Below are 21,195 nucleotides of genomic sequence, written 5' to 3'. Positions count from 1 at the left end.
TGAAGTCTTAAAAAAAATAAACTGGTCTCAGAAGCAGGACATGACATAACAGTGAAGATTTAGGCAGATCTTTAGAATCACATCTGGCCCATCCAAACCCCAAAGCGAAGTGGGATTTTTTTTTTTTTTTTTTAATGAGACACTTTGGTGCCAATAACAATAAAGTCTAATGAGTCAATGACCCTTACAATTTCAAAACTGTGGTTTTTATTTCATGGCTGGTGGGGTCTTCCACATAAATCACAATATTAACACTGGAACAAACAATTTTAAACAGATGGCAACATGGCAGGGGCATAGAGCAACGTCTGTATGTTTACATGAGTCCAAAGAAGTCCTATACTAGTGGTATCTGTAAGTATAGCCATAAATGGCAGGGCCAGCATATGACCCTGGCTCTGCCATTTGGTAGCCATGTAGCCCGAGGAAGTCCCTTCGTTCTCTGAGCACCAGCTTCATCATTTCTACAGCAGAAATGGTAATAGGACCGGCCTCATAGGGTTGTTGTGACAATTAAAGAGATGCTGTGTGTCAAATGCTCAACAAGGTGACGTGTTAGTATCCTACGGCCGCTATAAGAAATTATCACCAACAGTGGCTTAAAGCAACACAAAGTTGTTATCTTATAGTTCTGGAGGTCAGAAGTCCAAAAATGGGTCTGCCCAGTCAGTGTGGCTCAGTGGTTGAGTGTCGACCTTTGAACCAGAAGGTCATGGTTCCATTTCCAGTCAGGGCACATGCCCAGGTTGCAGGATCCATTCCCTGTGTGGGGCATGCAGGAGGCAGCTGATCAATGATTCTCTCTCATCATTGAGTTTGCTCTTTCCCTCCCTCCCTTCCTGAAACCAGTATCAAAACAAAACAAAACAAAAATGGGTCTGATGGAGCTAAAACCCAGGTGTTGGCAGAGCCACATTCCTTCTAGAGCAGGGGTGGGGAACGCTTTTTCTGCCATGGGCCATTTATTACATCATTCGAGGGCCATACAAATTAGCAACTCAAAAATTATGCTGCTACGGAAAAAGCTCCTAGATTTATTGAGTTTCGAGTCCTGCCTGTGGTTGCCTGGGCTTGGTCAGACCAAATGATATGGCCCACAGGCCGGATGTTCCCCACCCCTGTTCTAAAGGTTCTAACGAAGAATTTGCTTCCTTGCCTTTTCCAGCTTCTACGGGCCAGCCGAATTCCTTGGCTCATGGCACATCCTCCAGCTTCAAAGTCAACAGTATGGCATCTTCTGATCTCTATCTCTGGTTCTGCTTCCTTCCTCACTTCACTGTCTCTGACTTTGACCCTCCTGCCTTTTATAAGGACCCTTGTGGTTTTACATTGGGCTGACCCACATAATCCATCTCAAGATCCTTAACCTAACCCCACTCACAAAGTTCCTTTTGCCACATAAGGTAACACATTTACAGATTAGAGGGGGTAGGTCAAAGACGTCTTTGGGGGAACCATTATTCTGTCTACTATAAGGGTCTATTAATAGCATTATTAGTATAGTTCGCTGGTTACAAAAACTCTTTGGTGATGTAGAATAATGATGATGGTAAAGAAAAAAGAGAGACTTCCAAACTGCTGTATGAAAAGCTTCACAGGAAATGCTAACAGTGATTGTGATCAGGGTTAATCCATGTAATTAAGCGGTGTTTCTTTTCTCCATTTTCGTAACAATTTTGTTGTCGTTAATCCTCATCCGAAGATATTTTCTCCATTGATTTTTAGAAAGAGTGGGAAGGAGGGAGGAAGCGAAGGGAAGAGAGAGAGAGAGAGAGAGAGAGAGAGGAACATTAATGTGAGAGAGACACATGGATTGGTTGCCTCCCACTCTCACCCTGACTGGGGCCAAGGACTGAACCTGCAACCCAGGTACATGCCCTTGATGGAGAATTGAACCTGTGACCCTCTGGTGTGTAGGCCGACACTAGCCGCTGAGTCATGCCGGTCAGGTCATTCATACCACTTACAATAAAAATATTTTAGTTAAGAGATTAGTCATATAAAAATAGAAATATCTTCATTATCTATGTATATTATATTTATACTAGAGGCCCGGTGCACAAAAATTTGTGCACTCGGGGGGGCTGGGGGGTCCCTCAGCCCGGCCTGTGCCCTCTCAAAGTCTGGGACCCCTCAGGGAGATAACGCCCTGCTGGCTTAGGCCTGCTCCCGGGTGGCAGAGGGCAGGCCCAATCCCTAGGTGCAGCCCCTGGTCGGGCTCAGAGCAGGGCCAATTGGGGAGTTGGGGCGCCGCCCCCTGTCATGCACAGAGCAGGGCGGATTGGGAGGTTGCAATGCCACCCTCAGTCACACTCAGGTTAGGGCCCATTGGGGGGTTGGGGCACCGCCCCCTGTCACACTCAAGGCAGGGTCGATGGGGAGGTTGCGGCACCACCCCCCGTCACGCACAGAGCAGGGCCAATCAGGGGTTGGGGCGCTGCCCCCTGTCACACACAAAGCAGGGCCCATCAGGGGGGTTGGGGCTCCATACCCTGTCACGCACAGAGCAGGGCCAATCAGGGGGTTGGGGAGCTCCCCCCTGGCACGCACAGAGCAGGGCTCATCAGGGGTTTGAGGAGCTACCCCCTGTCACTCACAGAGTAGGGCTGATAGGGGAGTTGGGGCACTGCCCCCTGTCACACACAGAGCAGGGCAGATCAGGGGGTTGGGGCGCCACCCTCTATCACCCACAGAGCAGGGCCGATCACGGGGTTGGGGCACCACCACTGTCACACTCAGGGCAGGGCCGATGGGGAGGTTATGGCTCTACCCCATCACACACAGAGCAGGGCCCGTGGGGTGGGGCTTGGGGCACCGCCTGGATCAGGGTGGGGGTCCCCACTGGGGTGCCTGGCCAGCCTGGGTGAGGGGATGATGGCTGTTTGCAGCTGGTCACATACCCTTTAGGATGGTGGTCCCCACTGGGGTGCCTGGCCAGTCTGGGTGAGGGGCTGAGGGCTGTTTTCAGGCTGGTGGGTAACTGAAACTCCCAACCGCTCCTTTTTTTCTTTTTCTTTTTTTTATTCTGGGCCAGCTTTAGCTTTGAGGCTTGGCTCCAGGTCTTAGGCCTCCACTGCTGAAAGCAGTTTCTGGCCTTTGTTTACCTTCTGTATTTGAAACAATGTTGCGATCCTGCTGTCTGAAGCACAACGGACTAAAGCAGGTTTCTGGGTTTTTGTTTAGCTTCTATATTTGTAACATAGTTGCTTAGAGTTGCAGCTCAGAGGCCTGCAGCAGCAAGCGGGGAACGTTGGAGTCCTCTGTCACTGAAGCAAGAAAGCCTCATGTTAGTTTCAAGGTGCCTGGCTGCCCGTGGCCATCTTGGCTGGCAGTTAATTTGCATATTGCCCTGATTAGCCAATGGGAAGGGTAGCGATCGTATGCTAATTACCATGTTTCTCTTTTATTAGATAGGATATTGTGCTGGCTATCAATTGATGCATAAAAAAACCACTCCAAAACTTAGTGGCTTACAAGCAACAATTTATTATTATCACTCACGGTTCCGTGGTTGACTGGGCTTAGCTGCGTGGTTCTCACCTGAGCTCTCTCATTCAGTTGCAGGCAGATGACTGCTGGGGATCACACCATCTTGACTTGGGCTGAATGTCCAAGATAGCATCTCACTGCTCTCCCCCTGGAGTAGCCTGGACTTCACCACGGTGGCTCAGGGCCACATAAGGCAGAAGTAGCCCAACATCACATCCGCCATCTTCTTTTGGTCAAAACAGACACAAGGTCAAGGCCAGTCCAGAATCAAGTCGGTGCAGGAGTATACACCATCTCTGAAGGGGGGTGGCACACACCTACACTGAGGGCAAGTATTGATGACAGGCATCTTTTAAGTCAAGCTCATGTACATCTTCCTCTTCCTCTACCCACCCCTCCTCCATAGCACCCAGGCAGTTCCATACTTTCCCCTCTCCCATAGCATTCCTTGAAGGGAGTATCACTGAGGAGTGCATCAGTTTTGTGTGTTTTTAGTCAAGACATGAAATTTGTCCCCTCCAGTAGCATCAAGAGTTTAAGCTTCTTGGAGAAGCTGAGGTGGGCTTTTTTGTTTTGATTTGCTAGTTTTACATCCTTTCCCACTTCCTGTGCCAGTCCTCCTGTGGAGGAACTACCGGTCAACCACAGTGCCTTGCACTCTATTAGCCTGAGTGGGCAAGTGACCCAAGCCAAGCCAAATAAACCCTTTCCGAAATTTGAATCTTGGACAGAGTGACTGGGGAAAAAATCTGCAAAAGAAGTTTGCAGTGGACACTGTAGGCTATTCCCCACCAGCTGTTACACCCAGGAGCAGGGAAGGCCTGATCAGTCTAAGGCAGGGCTTCCTACCCTCTGTGCCACTGACATTGTGGAACAGAGACATGTCTGTACTGTATGAAGGTGGGAAGAGCTGTCCTGGGCACTTAGAATATTTAGCTGCATCCCTGACTTCAACCCATGAGATGCCACTAACACCCTCCTCGCTGTGATATCCAAGAGTGTCTCCCCACTTTGCCCAATGTCCTCTGGGGCCCCAATTCAGTCCCTTTGCCTCTTGCTGATGATTGGTTCAGGGGTGAACAGCCAATCCAGTTTAGCCAATGAGACACCAGGATAGATTTAGGCGGGGGCAGGGGGGGGGTGGTCCTTACTCTTAAGAGAGAGACTGAGGAAGTCACTTTCTTTCTCTTCCCCACTGGATATTAAGTTTTATAGCCTGTCAGCCACTTTTCAGCCACAGGGGGAACCAGCTTTCATATGAAGCCAGCAGTGGGTGACAGAGGGAAGGAAGAGAGAGAACCTGGGTTCTCAATTGCATTCCTGAACCCCTGAGTCAGCCAACCTCCAAGCTGCCCTCCCTACCAACCCCCTTACTGCTTAAGCCAGTTTGAGTTTTCTCATGCTTGCAGCCAAAGCATGCTAAGCGACACATCATCAGAGCTGAAGAGAACACTAGCCAGTGTATGCAACCCCAGGGCATCCTGTTTCCAGGCCTTTCCAAGCTTGTGCCTGGAGCTCTCCCTTCATTTCTATAAAGTGCCTTGCATCTCTCGGAGTCCCTCTTCTCTTCCTGTTGGCCAGACCGAGCTTGTGACTTGCAGTGGGAGAATTCTGTTACCACAGTTGACTAATTTCAGCCCCCAAACCCAACATTCCCAACCACCATACCACACGGGGCTGGCTCAGAACCTGTCTGTTGACTACGATTGGCTCACCTGGGATTTCACAAAGCCCAGGAGCTTATGAAACCTGCAGGAGAGATGGAGCCTCAGGTGAAGGGGTCGATGGGAAAAGCAACACAGAAAACATTCTGGTAAGTCCTAAAGGAAGTGCCGCACAGGAGGGTCAGGCCCGGGCAGCCCAGGGGGCTCACCCAGTGTCTCCTGAGGACTGCTAGATCCAGCAGAAGTAGGTACAAGGGCCAAGAGAAGATCAGGATCCCATGGCCTGGCTCTATCACCAACTCACTCTGTGGCCCGAAGGGAGTTGCTTCTCCCTGGAGCCTCAGTTGCCTCATCTGTCAAATGAGCATTATATCAACTTCTCGGGGCTGATGTACAGTTTAACTGGGATGACACATCTAACCGGTTTAGTGATCTGTCTCCACTCGTGGAGGCGCAGCTACGACATTTTATTTTTTCTAGTAACTACTACCAAATGTTCTCTGTTGAAACCGCCTCTTGCCCTCTGGGTTACAACAGAGACAATGGAGTAGTGGCAGCCTTCGGAGGCGGAAGCGGAGGGAGCGGCACGCTCTCCACGGCCAGGCCCTGCTCGAAGCACCTTACAGACACCAACTCACCGAATCCTCATAATGACCAAAGGAGGCAGGAGCCAATATTATCCCCATTTTATGGAAACAGAGAAACAAGAAATTAAGTGATGTGCCCAACGTCATGCAGCTCTTAAGGGGTGGGCTTCCTCAACCCACCTCTCTCCAATTTCGTAACTCATCAGACTCCTGCTTACCAAGGCTGTCTCATTCGCAGCTCTGACAACTCAAAACTCCTCACATGAACATGTCACTTTCAACGGGTGAGCCTCACCGACACCCAGCAGGGATGCGTCTCATGGTCACAGTGCTGACTGGAAGAAGGCAGACACGAACGAGTGAGTGCACGCTGCATGATTCCAGTTGTGCAGTTCAACAACAGGCAGAACTAACAAACCCAGGGTGTGAGAGGTCAGGACGGTGGTCCTTGAGGAGGGGAAGCAGAGAAGGGGGCACAGGGAGTGGCTGCTGGAGTTCTGTATCTTGACCTAGGTGCTGGTTAGTTATGTTCAGTTCGGGAAATTCTTTAATCTGTATATTTATGTATATTTTTCTGTATCTTGTTATATTTCAAAAAAATGTACTTGTAAAAAACTTCAACCTCAGATTGGGCTCAAAGTTCTTCTATACACCCTCCCTCATTCAGTTCAAGTTGGACTCATGACTTTAAGGGGGTGGAGCTGGGGGTAGTAGTAGGAGTGGGCATGGGTACCACTCTGTTGAACTGGATTCACAGGCAGCCCTAAAGAGAGGTGCCTGGCCCCAACTTCTGGATAACCTCTGAACTTAGACTGAGCGGCTCAGAGGGCCAGAGGGCCCGTAACATCACTTTACTGGATATATATGTAAAGTGCCCGGCACAAAGCAGGTGTAATAGGGGGCCCCTAGTTGGAAACACATATTTGTGATATCTTGAAGACCAGGAGTTGAGATGCCCAGCCCTTTTAAGGATGCCAGAAGTTTGTAGATAGTTGGTCAAGGAAGACACTTCTGTTTGAAGCTTTTAATTAGTTAGACACAAGGAAAAGCCAAAGTCAGCTGCCTTAGGCTGAGTCGTCCAGAAGCCAACTCTGAGAGAGGGATTTGAATGCAAGTACGTTTCGCATTTGAGAGGAGATCTTGGAAGCACCAGTTAAGGAGTGGGCAAAGGAAGAGGCACTCATGAGCAGGCTGCCACCACGGGAAAGTAGAATTCACTCCCACTGGGGACCCCTGGGGCACTGTGAAGACCACACCTCTGAGTTGCCCTAATTGAGGAGCAAGGGGCATGGGTTTTTTTGTTTGTTTGTTTTTTAATCCTCACCTAAGGACATGCTTAGAGAGAAGAAGGGAGAGAGAGAGAGAGAGAGAGAGAGAGAGAGAGAGAGAGAGAGAGAGAGAGAGAAACATCCATGTGAGAGGGAAACATTGATAAGTCGCCTCCTAGGTATGAGACTGGGACTCGAACTGGCAACCCTTCGGTGCACAGGACGATGCTCAACCAACTGAGCCATACGGAGCTCAGGTTTTTATCTATCAGCTTCCATTTGTCATTGGTTGAGGGCTGCTTCTGAAGGCATGAAGTCCCCAGAACTCCCAACTAGGCCCTAAGGTAAGCTGAGCCTGCTCCTGTGGCCAGAGAAAGCTTTCATCCAGAGAGCTGCGGGTGTGGACACCGTGGGTGGAGGGGACCTGGGCAGGCCATCAGCACGAGGAGTGAACACCTATTCCCAGACTTCTAGCTCTGTGGGGAAAAGAAACTCTGACCTGCTTAAGCTACTGTTAGTCAGAATGGGTGTTACTTGTAGCCAAAAGCATTCCTAAATGACACATGGAGAACAAGAAGAGACCAGTGATATTCCGAGTTGAAGAAAAATGTATTGGATTTCACAGACAGTATCAGGGAGGAGGGAGACCTGGTTTCCAGCTGCTTCATAAGGTGGGAATTAGACCACGGAGACTGGCTGTTAAAGGGATGACCCCTGCTGAAGGGTGAAAGGCTTGGAAACATTTCAGTTTGATGACAAAGAGACAGAGACCTGAAGACAGATGGACAGAGTGAAAGGTAGGAAAGGAGCTGAGGTAAAGGTGATGGAGAGAGAGAGGAAGAGACAGTGGGAACTAAAGTAGTGTGAAAATACACACACCAACCCGTTACCAGCGACCATCATAAGTGGTGAGGTGAGAAAGTGCGTTTTCTCTCTTTCATGTGCAATTTTCAAGATTTCTTCATTAAACATGTGTTACTTTTGTGATTAGGAAAAGAATTAAAGAGAATGAAAATGTCCCACCTCCGAAGGGAGAACTTAACATTTCTGAATAGAGAATACCAACTTGGAACTGCTCCTCACTTTAGTTCTTAAAATGTTTCTTGAAATGATTTAAATACAAACACAGTTCCCTTCCTTCTCTCCCTCCTTCCTTCTTCCTTTTTAGCGAAGACCTGGGTCGGGCAGAACTGGCTCAGTGCTGGACTGGAGCTGAGGCTGAAAGTGGGTGGATTGAAGGTCATTTAAGGAGAGGGGGACTAGAAGCTCCTTGGAACTGAGAATCGGATTAACTTTTTTCCTGGTTCTCTTCTCTGCAAGAACTGTCTTGTCCTAGAGTCACGGAGGAGGGCAGTGGGAGGGAAACTGGCTCTGTTTACAGAGGTAGTAAAATTGGGTGTAGATGATTCATTCTTTCATAGATTCATTTAACAAGCATTCAGGGAGCAGCTCTTGTCACCCGGGTCCTGGGCTGCCCTGAGGATATACCACAGTCCATGCCTGTGAGGGGCTTCGAGTTTGGCTGAGAGAGAGACACACAAGGACTGATAACACTAACACGAGAGGATCGGCCCAGGCCAAAAGAGAGGTTTGCACACACGCTGAAGTTCTGCTTTCACCCACCCAGATACAGATCTCACTCATGAAATGAAGAAGTAGAGAGTGATAAGGGAGATTCTTATACAGAAGGACAGTGGTGACAAACTGATGCAGGTGGTTTCCAAAAGCTCTTGACTGGTGCTCTGGAAAGGAATGTAGCTAAACTTGAGACTTCCTTAGGACTGGAGATGGCAGAGAGGGGACAGTATATCAGTTAGCATGCTTTTGCTTCAAGTAATAAAAAAGCCAATCCAAGTGGCTTCAACAATAAAAGTATATATGATCTTTACAAAGCCCATGGCTGGGTGGTTGCAGGGACAGTTCAACAATTCAGCGTTGTTGTCAGGGATCCTCCCTCCTTAGCCTACTGAAGAAGAGGCGTGTCCCCTCCCATGCGACTCTTACAAGAGGGAGAACCCTTTCCCAGAAGCGACTCGGCAGACTTTGCCTCATAGCCTGTTGGCCAGGATTGAGTCATATGTCCATACTTTAAATGCAGAGGTGACCTGGTAAAATAGCATCTCACTTTTCAGCCTCTGTTACCATGGGTGGACTCTTGGCAGCCAAAAAGAGGAAATGGAGTGATGGTTGGATAGGCAACCAACAGTATTTGCCTCAGAAGGGAATTAATCGTTGTTGGCCACTGTTTATAACCCCAGCTGTCCCCAAAATTTCCAGCTTCCCCTTTAATACCTAAATAACAATATGAACCCCATGACTTTAAGAAGACCAAACTTTTATCAGGTTCTTTCTACAGGATATTACTCAGAATCTATGGGGGATGCTCACATGTCACAGGGACCATCCTTTCGGTTGCTTAGCAATCACAGTGAGCCATCTCTCCTCGGACTTCTGCCCTGTCTACCATCTCTTAACTGCCTGCACCAGGATACTGCCCCATCTCCAACACCATCTTGACCTGGAGGTGGTACCCGGTCCTCTTCCTTCACAGCCCCCCAAAAACATGGCTAGGTTAATCAGAATATAGGTTCGGCTACTGTTACTGAGACTACCCCTAACAGTAGCTTAGACCAGTGGTCAGCAAACTGCGGCTCGCGAGCCACGTGCGGCTCTTTGGCCCCTTGAGTGTGGCTCTTCCACAAAATACCAATGACTTCTGCGCATGGGCCACGAAGTTTCAATCGCACTGTACGTGCGCGCCCGCACGTGGTATTTTGTGGAAGAGCCACACTCAAGGGGCCAAAGAGCCGCATGTGGCTCGCGAGCCGCAGTTTGCCGACCAGGGGCTTAGACAAAGCAGTTCCTTTCTAACAGTCAGAATGATCCCCATAAGCAACCAGGAAGACTGGACTCTGCATAGCAGCTGAATATCAGCCCTTTTTCTGTCTCCCTCATGTATCATTCTATGTGTGATTGGTCTGGGAATGATGACCACAGGATCATGGTGCCAGGCTCCTTCTATCTCGTTCTCTTCCACTCCTCACATGCTGCCCTTACCTGCACAGTTCATGGTCAAGCATACTACGTCCACATTCCAGGCAGCAGGATGGGGGTAAAGGTGAAAGAAAGAACCACCCCTGCCCCCATCCTCCCCACAGGGCCTGCTGGGCCTTGAGGGCTGATTCCGAATGAACCACATCACTTCCACCCACATGCTATTGGCCAGCATACAGTCTCTCACGTGGTACATCTAGCTTCAAAGGGCACGAGGACACTAGGAAATAGTCTTTAGCTGGGCGGCCATATTCCCATCTACAATGCTATTTCTGTGAAAGAAGAGGAGAATTGATATTGGAGACAATTAATATCTGACCCAACAACTAAGATGAGCCCACAGGAGGGAACAAAATTTTACGGAAGCCTTGAGGATGACAGGAAAGGAAAACCCAAAATGAAACTGTAGGCAAATAGCTCCCAGAGCCCTTGTACCTTCATCGTACTTTCCCTCGCGCCCGTCTTCACCCTCCTTTCTCTCTAGCCTGCCACCATGTTGTGCGAGTCACTCTGCCTCCCATGGATGGAGGCTTCCTGACACTGCTTTCTCGCTAGGATTTAAAACCAGCCTCCCCCATCCCTTGCCTCACCCAGATGTGGGCAATGGACCAATCCAGGTCCTTCAGAGGCAAGCTCCCTCCCTCATGTGGTTCCCATGGCCCAGGTGAGGCCAGCATGAGAGTTGTAAGCATATTCCCCCAAATCTGGGTCCCTCTGCTTTTAGTCACACAAAGTGTGGGTCCTGTCCAAGGGCCTCAGTCCAGCACAAGGGGAGGAAAACTCCAGGCCAGCCCCTCCCTCTCTGCACAGTTGGGTCTCAAATGGAAGATCATTTCCATCTTCAAATACAAAAAGACTGGGGCAAAGACTTGATCCAAAAGACACACATTTCTCCCAAGGACTCCAAGAACACTTCTGTCTAAATGTGAACTTAGAAGTTAATTCCTTTCCTCTAAAAGTCCAGCTACAGTCTTGCTACAGATCCACACAACTTACAGATATTATCCAGATGCTGCTGTGCAGTGGTGGACAAGTTCCATAACCACTCTGTTTCCTCATCTGTGAAATGAGGTTAATGGCAGACGCTCTCATGGGGTTGTTGGAGAGCTCGAGAGAGATGGTAGAGGTAAAATGCTAGGTTAGTCCAGGACTGACCTATAGTTGATGCCCAATATGTGTAGATATTATAATTACTACTAGAGGCCTGGTGCACAAAATTCATGCACAGGTAGGGTCCCTAGGCCTGGCTGGTGATCAAGGCTGATTGGGGCCTTCCAGCTGCTGTGCTGCCCCCGGTGGTCAATGCACATCATAGCAAGCGATAGAACTCCCAGTCTCCAGGTCGAACTCCCGAGGGGACACTTTGCATATTAGCCTTTTATAAATATAGACTAGGGCCGTGGTTGGCAAACCGCAGCTCACGAGCCACAAGCGGTTCTTTGGCCCCTTGAGTGTGGCTCTTCCACAAAATACCACGTGCAGGCGCACACATACAGGGCGATTGAAACTTCGTGGCCCCTGCGCAGAAGTTGGTATTTTGTGGAAGAGCCAGTATTTTGTGGAAGAGCCCCAATCGCCCCTCAGGAGCAGGGGGAGGTGGAGAAGCTCTGAGGGCAATCAGGGCTGGCAACAGCTGCTCGCACCCGCTGATGGTGCTGAGTGATCGGGGCCGGGGCCGGTGCCAGGCATCGTCAGAGGGTGTGAGTGGGGCTGGTGTCGGCAGCAGGTGAGAGTGCCGGATGAGACCGCGGCGCACGGGAGCATAGAGTTTTCAGTAATCACCAGAGGCTCACCCCGATGACAGCAACCAGAGCCCCACCTTGGTCTAGCGTCCCTGCTCCCGCCGCAGCTGACGTCCACCATGTTCCACTTGAGCCCCGTGGTGATCAGCGCACGTCATAGCGACAGGCTGTTCGGTTGTTTGGTCTATTTGCATATTAGGGTTTAATAGAGAGAGATTACTAGATAATAATAAACGACTCAGGATGGGGAATCTGTATCTGGATAGCAGTGGTTCCTCCAAGAATAAAGGGGGAAGACTATTCCCACTTTCAAAAACAGAAACTGCCCCTGACCCACTTCAAGAAATTGAAAATCGAGAATCTCACCTCCAGGACTGGCAACAGAATTTGCGGGGCCTGGTGCAAAATGCTTGTGCAGGGCCCCTGGTTAAAAAATGATTAAGAATTTCAGGACAGCCGAAACTGGTTTGGCTCAGTGGATAGAGCATCGGACTGCGGACTGAGAGGTCCCGGGTTCGATTCCGGTCAAGGGCATGTACCTGGGTTGCGGGCACATCCCCGGTAGGGGAAGTGCAAGAGGCAGCTGATCGATGTTTCTGTCTCATCGATGTTTCTAACTCTCTCTATCTCTCTCCCTTCCTCTCTGTGAAAGATCAATAAAATATATATATATATATATATAAAAGAATTTCAGGACAGCAACAGCAGAGCATTAAACCAAGAGTGGGCCCTTCTTAGCACAGGGCCCTGTACAGTTAAAGCTGACTGGCCCTGCTCACCTCTGCCAGCAGGACAAAATTAGAGATGTAAACAGCAGGTTGCAACATATACTATGGAGACAGATGGTAGCCTGCTTTTTCCACCCAGCAACCTAAACAGTTGTAGTTACAACAGCTACATTTATTGAGTCCTTGTTGTGAACCAGAGACCAGGCTGAGACACCATCTCATTCAACCATCACATCCTTGCTTTAAGTAACAGATGGAAAACCTGGGATCAGAGAGGGTAAGGAATTGGTCCAAGGGCACATAGCCCAAGTCAGCCAGAGTCCAGAACCTGAGCCCAGAACCACTATATATGCGACCAAAGTGTCCTCCCATCCCGACCCTTCAACTGGACGGGGCGGAGTTTTAGTGACCTCTGGAAACCGCCCAGACTCCTCCTTTGCTGAAAGCATGGGGCAAGATCTAACTTCCCTCTCAGACCTTCCCCCAGGCCTTGAGCCTTCTTTCTCAGAACCCATGTGATACCCTAGTTCCCCCTGAGCGCCTTCTCCTCCCCCCACTGGGACAGTCACCTTTACAGGACCAGTAGCTCAGGATTAGATTAATGTATTTATTCTTGTTTTATTTTTAATGGCTTGAAGTAAAGTCTAAACTACTTTGTGGGGGTGGAGAAGTGGGGGAGTCTTTATGAGGCTAGGGAAGAGAGCCCAGGAAGATGTGAACAAGGAGTTTTCTGAGCTGTTAAGCTTTCTGTGAGTTCTGAAGCAGTGCAGAACTCACATACATTCATAGAATTTCAGAACTGGAAGTAGTATCTAAGGCTATAGTGGGTTCAAATCCTGGGTTCACCATTTCTTAGCTGTGAGACCATGGGCAAGTTGCTTAACCTTTCTGTGCCTTGGTTCAAATGGGGGATAATAATAGTACAGGCTTCACCACGTTGATGTAGCAAACTATTATTAGCTCTTTGTGGTTATTGTTTATTGAGAACTCACGGTAACGATGAGAACCTTGCAGAGCCTGTGCAGCATAGGGGAGAGCTCAGAGGCTCAGACCAGACTGCTTGCATCTAAATCCTACTTCACTACCTAAAGCTGTGTGATCTTGGCTAAGAAGTTGACTTCTCTGAGCCTCAGTTTCTTCATTTGCCAATATTTCTCTTGGCTTAGAGATGGCATGTGAGACTCGATTGGACCAATGAGATTCAAGGCCAGGACTCGTGCTGGCACTAGCAGGGCAAAGAAGTGTTCTTCACGTTGAAGTTGCTGAGCTGGCAGGCTGTGGGCCTGGATCTGCTGGGCCCACCTTGGTTACCTCAGGAGGATAGCCTGCCTGAGGGTAAGGCTAACACAAGGGGAAACAGATAAAAGAGCTGTTGCGAGACAGTCATGATGACATTGCTTGGGCCCCTGGATGTAGCCATGCCTGAAGCAAGCCATTTTTGGACTTCCCAGTTTCATGAGCCAGCAAATTCCCCGTTTTGTGAAAGCCACATTCAGTCGGGTTTTTCTCACTGGAAAGCATCCAGGCTGAGACCAGAAGGTTAAGCAATTTGCCCATGGCCTGAGAGCCAGTAAGTTGCCAACCCAGGATATAGAAGCTTCTCACCTGCTGTGCCCATTGCTCCAACATCGGGGCCGTTCTGTATTTGGGTGTTTGTTGATTTCATCTCTTTACCCTCTCTGAGCAGCCATTTTCTCATCTGAGAAATGGGATAACGCCTGACTTGCAGGGCTGTTGGGAAATAGAAAATGCTGGACAACATGGTTACCTGGCGCTGTCTGTGGCTGCAGGCGGAAGCTCTGTGCATCGTTTCCAGTGCTTTGGCCTTTGACTTTGGCCCCGGTTATTCCATCTCAGGGGTGTCTTTGGCTGACCCCCAAATCAACCAACTAGTCAAGGTGCCCACACTGTGTTAGCCTGTGTGACTCTCAGAGGGAAGGGCCATTCCCTTGCTGGTTGCATGTCCTCAGTGGTGGACAGAGGGAGCTGGGGGACCCTGAGGCCCCTTCAGTTCTGAGTCCTATGGTGGAAAGAAGCCCTGTCTTCTCAGTTTCTGGAACGTTCCAAGGACTCGTGGGCTCTTCTTGGAATGACCTGTAGCTTAAGACAGCATTGAACCAAATTGGCTTAGTTTCTTTTCTTCATGAAATCAACATTTAGTGGTGGAGACAGACGATGAACACCCAAAACAAATATTTAACATAGTGCTGTGGCAACACTGGGGAGAAAATATGACACCAAATGCCTGGTAAGTGCTAAGAAGGAAAAGGGATAGAGTGACTGGGCACTGTTTACTAGGAGGCATCAGAAGGGGCCTCTCTGAGGAAGTGACATTTCATCAGAGACCAGTTTGGTCTCACTCTGGATCCCAAGCGCTTAACACTGAGCCATCTGCCAGGAACAAGACCAGGACGAGGCAACTTGCTGACACTGCTAAGCTAGGAGTCGGTGATCCCTGGGAAACAGCCGTCCTTCTCCACTGAAACTCTTTAGGACATTTTTGAAAGTTTAATGGGTCATTGATTTCCTCCATTAGCTAAATCCACGAGGAAAGGCCAGAGAAACCGCGTGAGATCATGCCTGCCAGGAAAAGATTTCAGCTATCATGACACATGGTCATTTGTTTATTTTCTAACCAGTCATCACTAGATGATTCCCAATCACCACCATTGCTTCTCTGGGGATTCCAGAGTTTGGCTGGTTCAAGGTCAGACCCTGGCAGGGAATTGGAGAGCTTTACCAATGAAAGGAAGACTCAGAAAGGCATAGCAGACTCTGGTACCACGGGTCCCTCCTCCCCGCCAAATATCAGACAAGAAGTTGGGGGAGATACAGAGAAGAACACCATGTGAAGATGGAGACAGAGATTGGAGTGATGCTGCCACAGACACGGGACCATGAGCCACCAGGCGAGAAGAGGCAAGGAATGACCCTCCCCTAGAGCCTTCAGAATGCTTGTGGCCCTGTCGGCCCCATTGATTTCGGACTTCTGGTCCGCAGAACTGTTTGAAAATACATTTCTGTTGTTTTAAACCACCAAATTTGTGGTAATTTGTTATGACACTCCTAGGAAATTACCACAACCATGAAACAGCCCAGACTTGGACCCTGCTTTAGCCTGCTGCAGCCCCCCTCTCCTCCATCAAGAACTTGTGCGTAGCTTTGGCCCCACTCAAAGGCTGCTGCAGTCCTTGGGTGACACTCCCTGCAGGCTTGAGGGCCACTTGGGCTCCAGATGGGCATTTGATTTATTTACTTATTTAGCTCAGCCCACAATGATAGGAATGAACCAGCCCTCTTCTCTCGTCCCCCAAGGAGTTCTGTGAGTACCAGACAAGTTAGCACTCAAATCAATGAGGACAGGAAGAGTATACCAGAGCCTGGAGTCACTTAAATGGGCTAAGATTTAAATTAGGCAGCTTCTAAGTGTGGGATTCCCAAACTTTCCACCAGAATGGACATCTTTTGTTAATTTCCTCCATGGAACACCCAGTTTCTAAAGACACTGCCTATGAAATCAATTGCATTTATTCAATAAGAATTCATTTACCTCCCCCCTCCAATTGCTATTATATGGAGGTAGGTATATAATAACGAGGGCTAATATTTATTGATCCACTCACTATACTAATAGCACTATACATATACTTATTCCATCTTCACACCACCCCTATGAGGTAGGTACTTTTGTTATCCTAATTTTACAAAGGAAGGAACAGAGGCCAAGAAAGGTTGCACAGCTAGTATTTTGCTAAAGGTTGCACAGCTAGTATTTTGTAGAGCTGAAAGTTGGACCTAGGCAGCCTGGCTCCAAAGCATTCCCCTGGAGACTGGGTTAGAATCTTGGCTTGCATACCAATGTGCAGTGCAAGTGCTTTTGTTTCTCTGCACCTCAGTTTCCTCATCCATAAAGTGGTAATAATAGTAGTGCCTATTCTGTAAGATTGTTGTGGAGATTAAGAATGTGTACTTGGAATCCCAGGCAAGTGTCTGCCGCAAGTACTCAAGGAATTATTTCAACCAGCGATACCAGCAGCTGCTCTGGCCAGGCTTGAGATGCAAACAAGGGACAGAGAAGATTCGGTCCTCTAGGTTCTCTGACCCCATGCAGTTCACGATTCCATGTAATGTGCCAGGCCAGAGCTGGATGGCTTCAAGTAGAACCTGCAGGAAGGCAATCTGACCAGCTCTTTTCATATGTGCTTCCAGGACCATAGATGGACAATTAGCTGGGGCTGCTGGTAAAAAGTACACATTCTTGGTATCTGAATTCCTTGGAGTTGGACCCAGAAATCTGTATTATCCAACACTCTAAGTCTAATGCACCCTGGAATTAATGCTCCTCTGAGTCCGGTCTGGGCAAGAATTCCTTGATACTTTGGGAAACTGAAAATCATGCCAGGACCTCAATCCATTCCTGCAGCGCCCGAAATCGGAGACCACCAACGGAAAGCTTGCATTTCAGTACAAGGACAGTACGGAGAATGGGGGAGGGGGCGGGGGGGGGGGTCTTCCTCAGCAGCCTGGTAAATAATAAAGCTCTAAGTTTCATGAAAAAAACGTGCAGACATCTGGCCAGAGGCAGGAGGCAGGAAATGGAGCATGCTCCCTAGGCCCATATTCCAGCTTGGAGCACTGAGGCCAGGGCCCTGGCGTTGCAGGAAAGATACATGACAATTCCAAGGCCACCCGTGACTCTACGGGCCTCCTAGAGGTTTGATCTCACGATCCCAGGAGGCCTGGCAAACCCAAGCGCCTTGCGTGGAGCTCCCGGGGTCGCCTAGGCAACGGGCGGGCGCCCCGCCCAGGCTAGGAGTTCCGGAGGGGAGGAGGGAGCGAGCCCTGCGAGAGGTCTCGCGGGGCTAAGGCCGCTTCCCCCAGCACCTCCCCCTGACTCCACCCCGCGGAAGTGCCGGCTGACCTGTTCGACCGCTGATTGGCCGTCACTCTGGGGGCGGAGTCCACGGCAGCGCGGTGCGTACTTCCGGCTGCCGGGTTGACATGAAGAAGCAGCGGCTAGGGCGGCGGTAGCGGTGGCAGCCGAGGCTTGCAGCGGGACTCCCGGCGGAGTGCGCGACGCGGCCTAGAGCGGCAGACGGCGCGGTAGGCCGAGGAGGGGGCGCAGCAGCCGCCCTGGCCCGTCATGGAGATGGAAAAGGAGTTCGAGCAGATCGACAAGGCCGGGAGCTGGGCGGCCATTTACCAGGTGCGGGAGCAACCCGGAGCGCGGCAGGCCCTTCGCTTAGGCCGCGTGAACCTTCCCCTCGGAACCCCGAGTCCCGTGCTTCCTCTGGGTCTCGACCGGTGCGTCGGCCCTGCCGCGTGAGGATTCAGTCCGACGGCGGCAGAGGCCGGCCCCCTCTCTCTTTGTCCCTCGGGTGGGCCTGCGTCCCTCCCGGATCTCGCCGTCCCCTTGGATCCCCCACTTACCTCGCATCCTCCAGCCCGGTGACCTCTCCCGCCCGGGGGCGGCGGGTCCGGGCTCTCCGCGCGCATCCCTCGCACCCCGACCCCGCCCCCCTTCCCATCCACTCTTTGTCCCCGGGGGTGGGCGGAACGCCCCCGCCACTTCCTTTTCTAGACGGGACCACCTCAGACTCTCTTCCTTTGTCTCCCTGGGAGCAAGGGCTACTCCCCCTCCCTCCTTCACGTTTCCTTTCCCCGCGTCTCCGAGTGCTTGGGAGCCCCGAGGGTGACAGTCCCCTTCCCCCTTCCTGTCCATTCATTTCATGGATGTGAATTGGCGATGCCCGTTCCGTGCCGGGCACCGCTCAGGCGCCGGAGGTGGTGTGCACTGAATGAGACGGACCAGACCCCATCCCTCGTGGAGCTCAGCGTCCAGGAGGACAGTCGCGCACACGAGCAGATAATTTCGGGTAGTGACAGGTGCTGGGAAGAACACAACGCGGAACGGAAGGTGGGCTGCCCCGGAGAAGGGGGTCCGGGCAGGTCTAGCAGGCATTTGCTCCCTGAGCGGGAAGAGGAGCGGCAGCAAGCCAGGCAGGTATCGGGCCAAAGATCCTTCCAGCCAGGAGGCCTGAGGTGCCCGCTGCACTGGGGCCAAAAGGCTGCCACCCTTTCAGGCAGGGACCATGGGAAGTTAGCATGTTGACCGAAATCGCATCTTCCCCCCCGATGAGCATCTTAATCCTTTGGTGGAGGCTGAGGTGATGGGGTCTCTTCCAAGTCTTCGTCTACCTGTGGATGCTATGGTGGTGCCTACACGTTAGGAAGGCAGGGTTTCTGACATATCACTAAAGCATCAGATTAAAAACACCAAGCGGCCTGCCTTCACCAGCAGCTAAGCCCTCTCGAGAAAATATGTGCTCCTGATTAAATGTCATTGCGGGGGTTGTGAGGACTCACCAAAACCACACTCCATGTTTTAAATAAACGGTGCACAGAATAGAGAGATGTTGTTACTTGTGTAAAGGGAGAAGGCAGTGCATTCCGTTTCCAGCTTATAGGCTCAAAAGGCAAATTGTGAGATCCATCAGCCGGTAGTATTAAAGTCTATTTTGAGCTCCACTTAAAAAGGAAAGAAAGCTTTAAGCCATTCTTTGGTATGCTTGACTAACAAAGCTTTTTTTTTTTTTGGCATGCTTGGTTTCATGTCGATTTGCATCAAGCTTATCTGACAGGGTTACTTTTACTTAGACTATAAAGTATATTAGTTATTGATAAATATATACAGTTCGTATCCGTTGCCTAGTCTCTCTGAAGTAATTGAGTGAATTTCACTAGCGGCTTTGAGAATGTGTAGACGTGCTGTCTATGTCAGATTTAATGCAGTGGAATCTAAAGTGGCTCTTAATGAAAAAATGGTTCCTCTGAAGTGTTGGATATTATGATATACCCGTCACAAGTGGAGGTGGCCTCCACGAAGCATTGGGGAAAATCTATTATACCGGGACTGAGTTGGCAACAACAAATTCATATTCTAAAAACTCATATTCTAAAAGAATTTGGTTTCTTACTGTTTTAGGCCAGAGCTTGGAGCATGTTCGTCTTTAATTTCCCTCCTTGTTCTTAAGTTTCTCTACCGCATTTGAACTCCAAGACTCAGTCAAGATTTGCAGTATGTCGAGATTCCCTTAATGGATTGCCACGTCCCTGGAGGTGATTTCTTTTGACATTAGAGAGTTGTCCATTATGGGCTTTCTCACCTCTACTGTACAGGTATTTTTGTTTTCTAACACTGAAGTCAGAAACTCTTCTCCTTTTTGAGTTGAAAAGTGGCTCTTTATTGGGCATTGTGTCATTTTTAAAAATACAGAGTTTAGATGACCTTGAGTTGAAAGTGGCACATTTCCCAAAGTGTGTGTCAATTTACCGAAACCATTCTTTCTCAGGAATTCAAAGAAATGTATTTCAAGTTGGAAGAAAATGGAAGCTAAAAAAAATTAACAATTTATAGCATGTCACGATGAGGACAGCCTTGTACAAAGTCATTTAAAGCTTGCTTAGTCTATTGTGATTAGAAAAATATAATTTCTGCTTAAAATTTTGTAAACAAGGCAGTGCAGTTATTTCTTATGACACTAACTTCTTTTCTAACTAGAACAAAAAGATGCAGAAACTTGGCAACAATTGGGCAGTGAACAAAGGGTAAAGTAGACTTGAATGCTGAGGAATGTGGTAGCTTAGAAAACAAAAGTGTCAGGCAAAGATTCTATGTAAGCTTAATCTGATAACGTGAGCATAACTGTTTTTAATTGTTAGAGCTAATAAATAGCATAGGTACTGATGAGCATTTAGGTTTATAAAAAAGTCAGCTTTGATAGCACATGTAGATGGGTTTAAAAATTGTTCCCTATCATTTAAATGAATGCGTGTCTGATTTGAAAAGTGGAAGTAATACTAGTGAGCTTAGAGTTTGAGTTGGTCTGGCTGTCTAAGAAGAGACAGAACACAGATGGGGAAAAGGGATTGGGTTTTGGAGCTAGAATGAAGAGAAAACAGAACTTGAAGTAATGAAAATAGCTGATAAGCTGCCCTCCATCAGTAGTTTAAGGTTGGGGTCAGGTGTTTTGCTCTTTCTCTCATCTTTAAATTCTTTGATTCTCTGACACTGTTCATTACCTTTAAATGTGAATGATTTGATTGTTTCATATAAAGGAGGTTGCCACCGTAGCTTGTGACTTTAAGACAAGATTTATTCCATGTTAGAGGCCAGCTTTGTAAAATGGGCCACTCTTCCAAATGACTTGTTTTTATAGCTGCTTTCATTATGAAATATGATCTAATGCATATCTAGGTTAAAACCATGTTATAACAATAGTTCACTAAAATTCTTCACTGCCGTATACAGTATATGGTTTTATAATCCAAGAAGATGAATATTAAAATTTCCTAATAATGTTTATTTAAATACCAGTCTCTTCAGAGAAAGACTTTGTTTTGTGAAGAGGAGACAGATCTATACACTATGACTCACTTTACTTGAAAAAAAAAAAGACAAACGGAAATGACATGGAGAGATTGGGAAGTTCTAGTCATCTTGAGTGACCCATTAGCTCTAAATGTGCTTGGTTAGCCCTGGTTTTAGTGAACTAAATTTAGGTGTCTGATCTCCACTTTGGAAATGGTGTAAAGACCTTTGTAATTGTTGGGGTTCATATTAAATTAACTGGGAGCACAAGGAGAAATAGTGGAGGGAACTT

At 48.8% G+C, this 21,195-nt stretch overlaps 1 protein-coding gene across 2 annotated transcripts in view; it reads left to right on the top strand.

Annotated features, from left to right (window-relative positions):
* Window positions 1–14,900: 14,900 nt before the first annotated feature.
* PTPN1 (protein tyrosine phosphatase non-receptor type 1) overlaps window positions 14,901–21,195 on the top strand; it is a 75,648-nt gene continuing 69,353 nt past the window's right edge. Inside the window, exon 1 of one of the 2 annotated variants that reach the window (XM_081097378.1) lies at window positions 14,901–17,738. In XM_081097378.1, coding sequence (XP_080953504.1) covers window positions 17,676–17,738 — 63 coding nt within the window. In that variant the 5' untranslated portion in view covers window positions 14,901–17,675. The remainder of the gene's footprint in view (window positions 17,739–21,195) is intronic. The other variant, XM_081097379.1, reaches the window with a different exon arrangement.

The sequence above is a fragment of the Myotis nattereri genome (assembly GCF_964212035.1).
Source record: "Myotis nattereri genome assembly, chromosome: 8".
Taxonomy (NCBI): Eukaryota; Metazoa; Chordata; class Mammalia; order Chiroptera; family Vespertilionidae; genus Myotis; species Myotis nattereri.
This window is presented reverse-complemented; position numbering and strand designations above follow the sequence as displayed.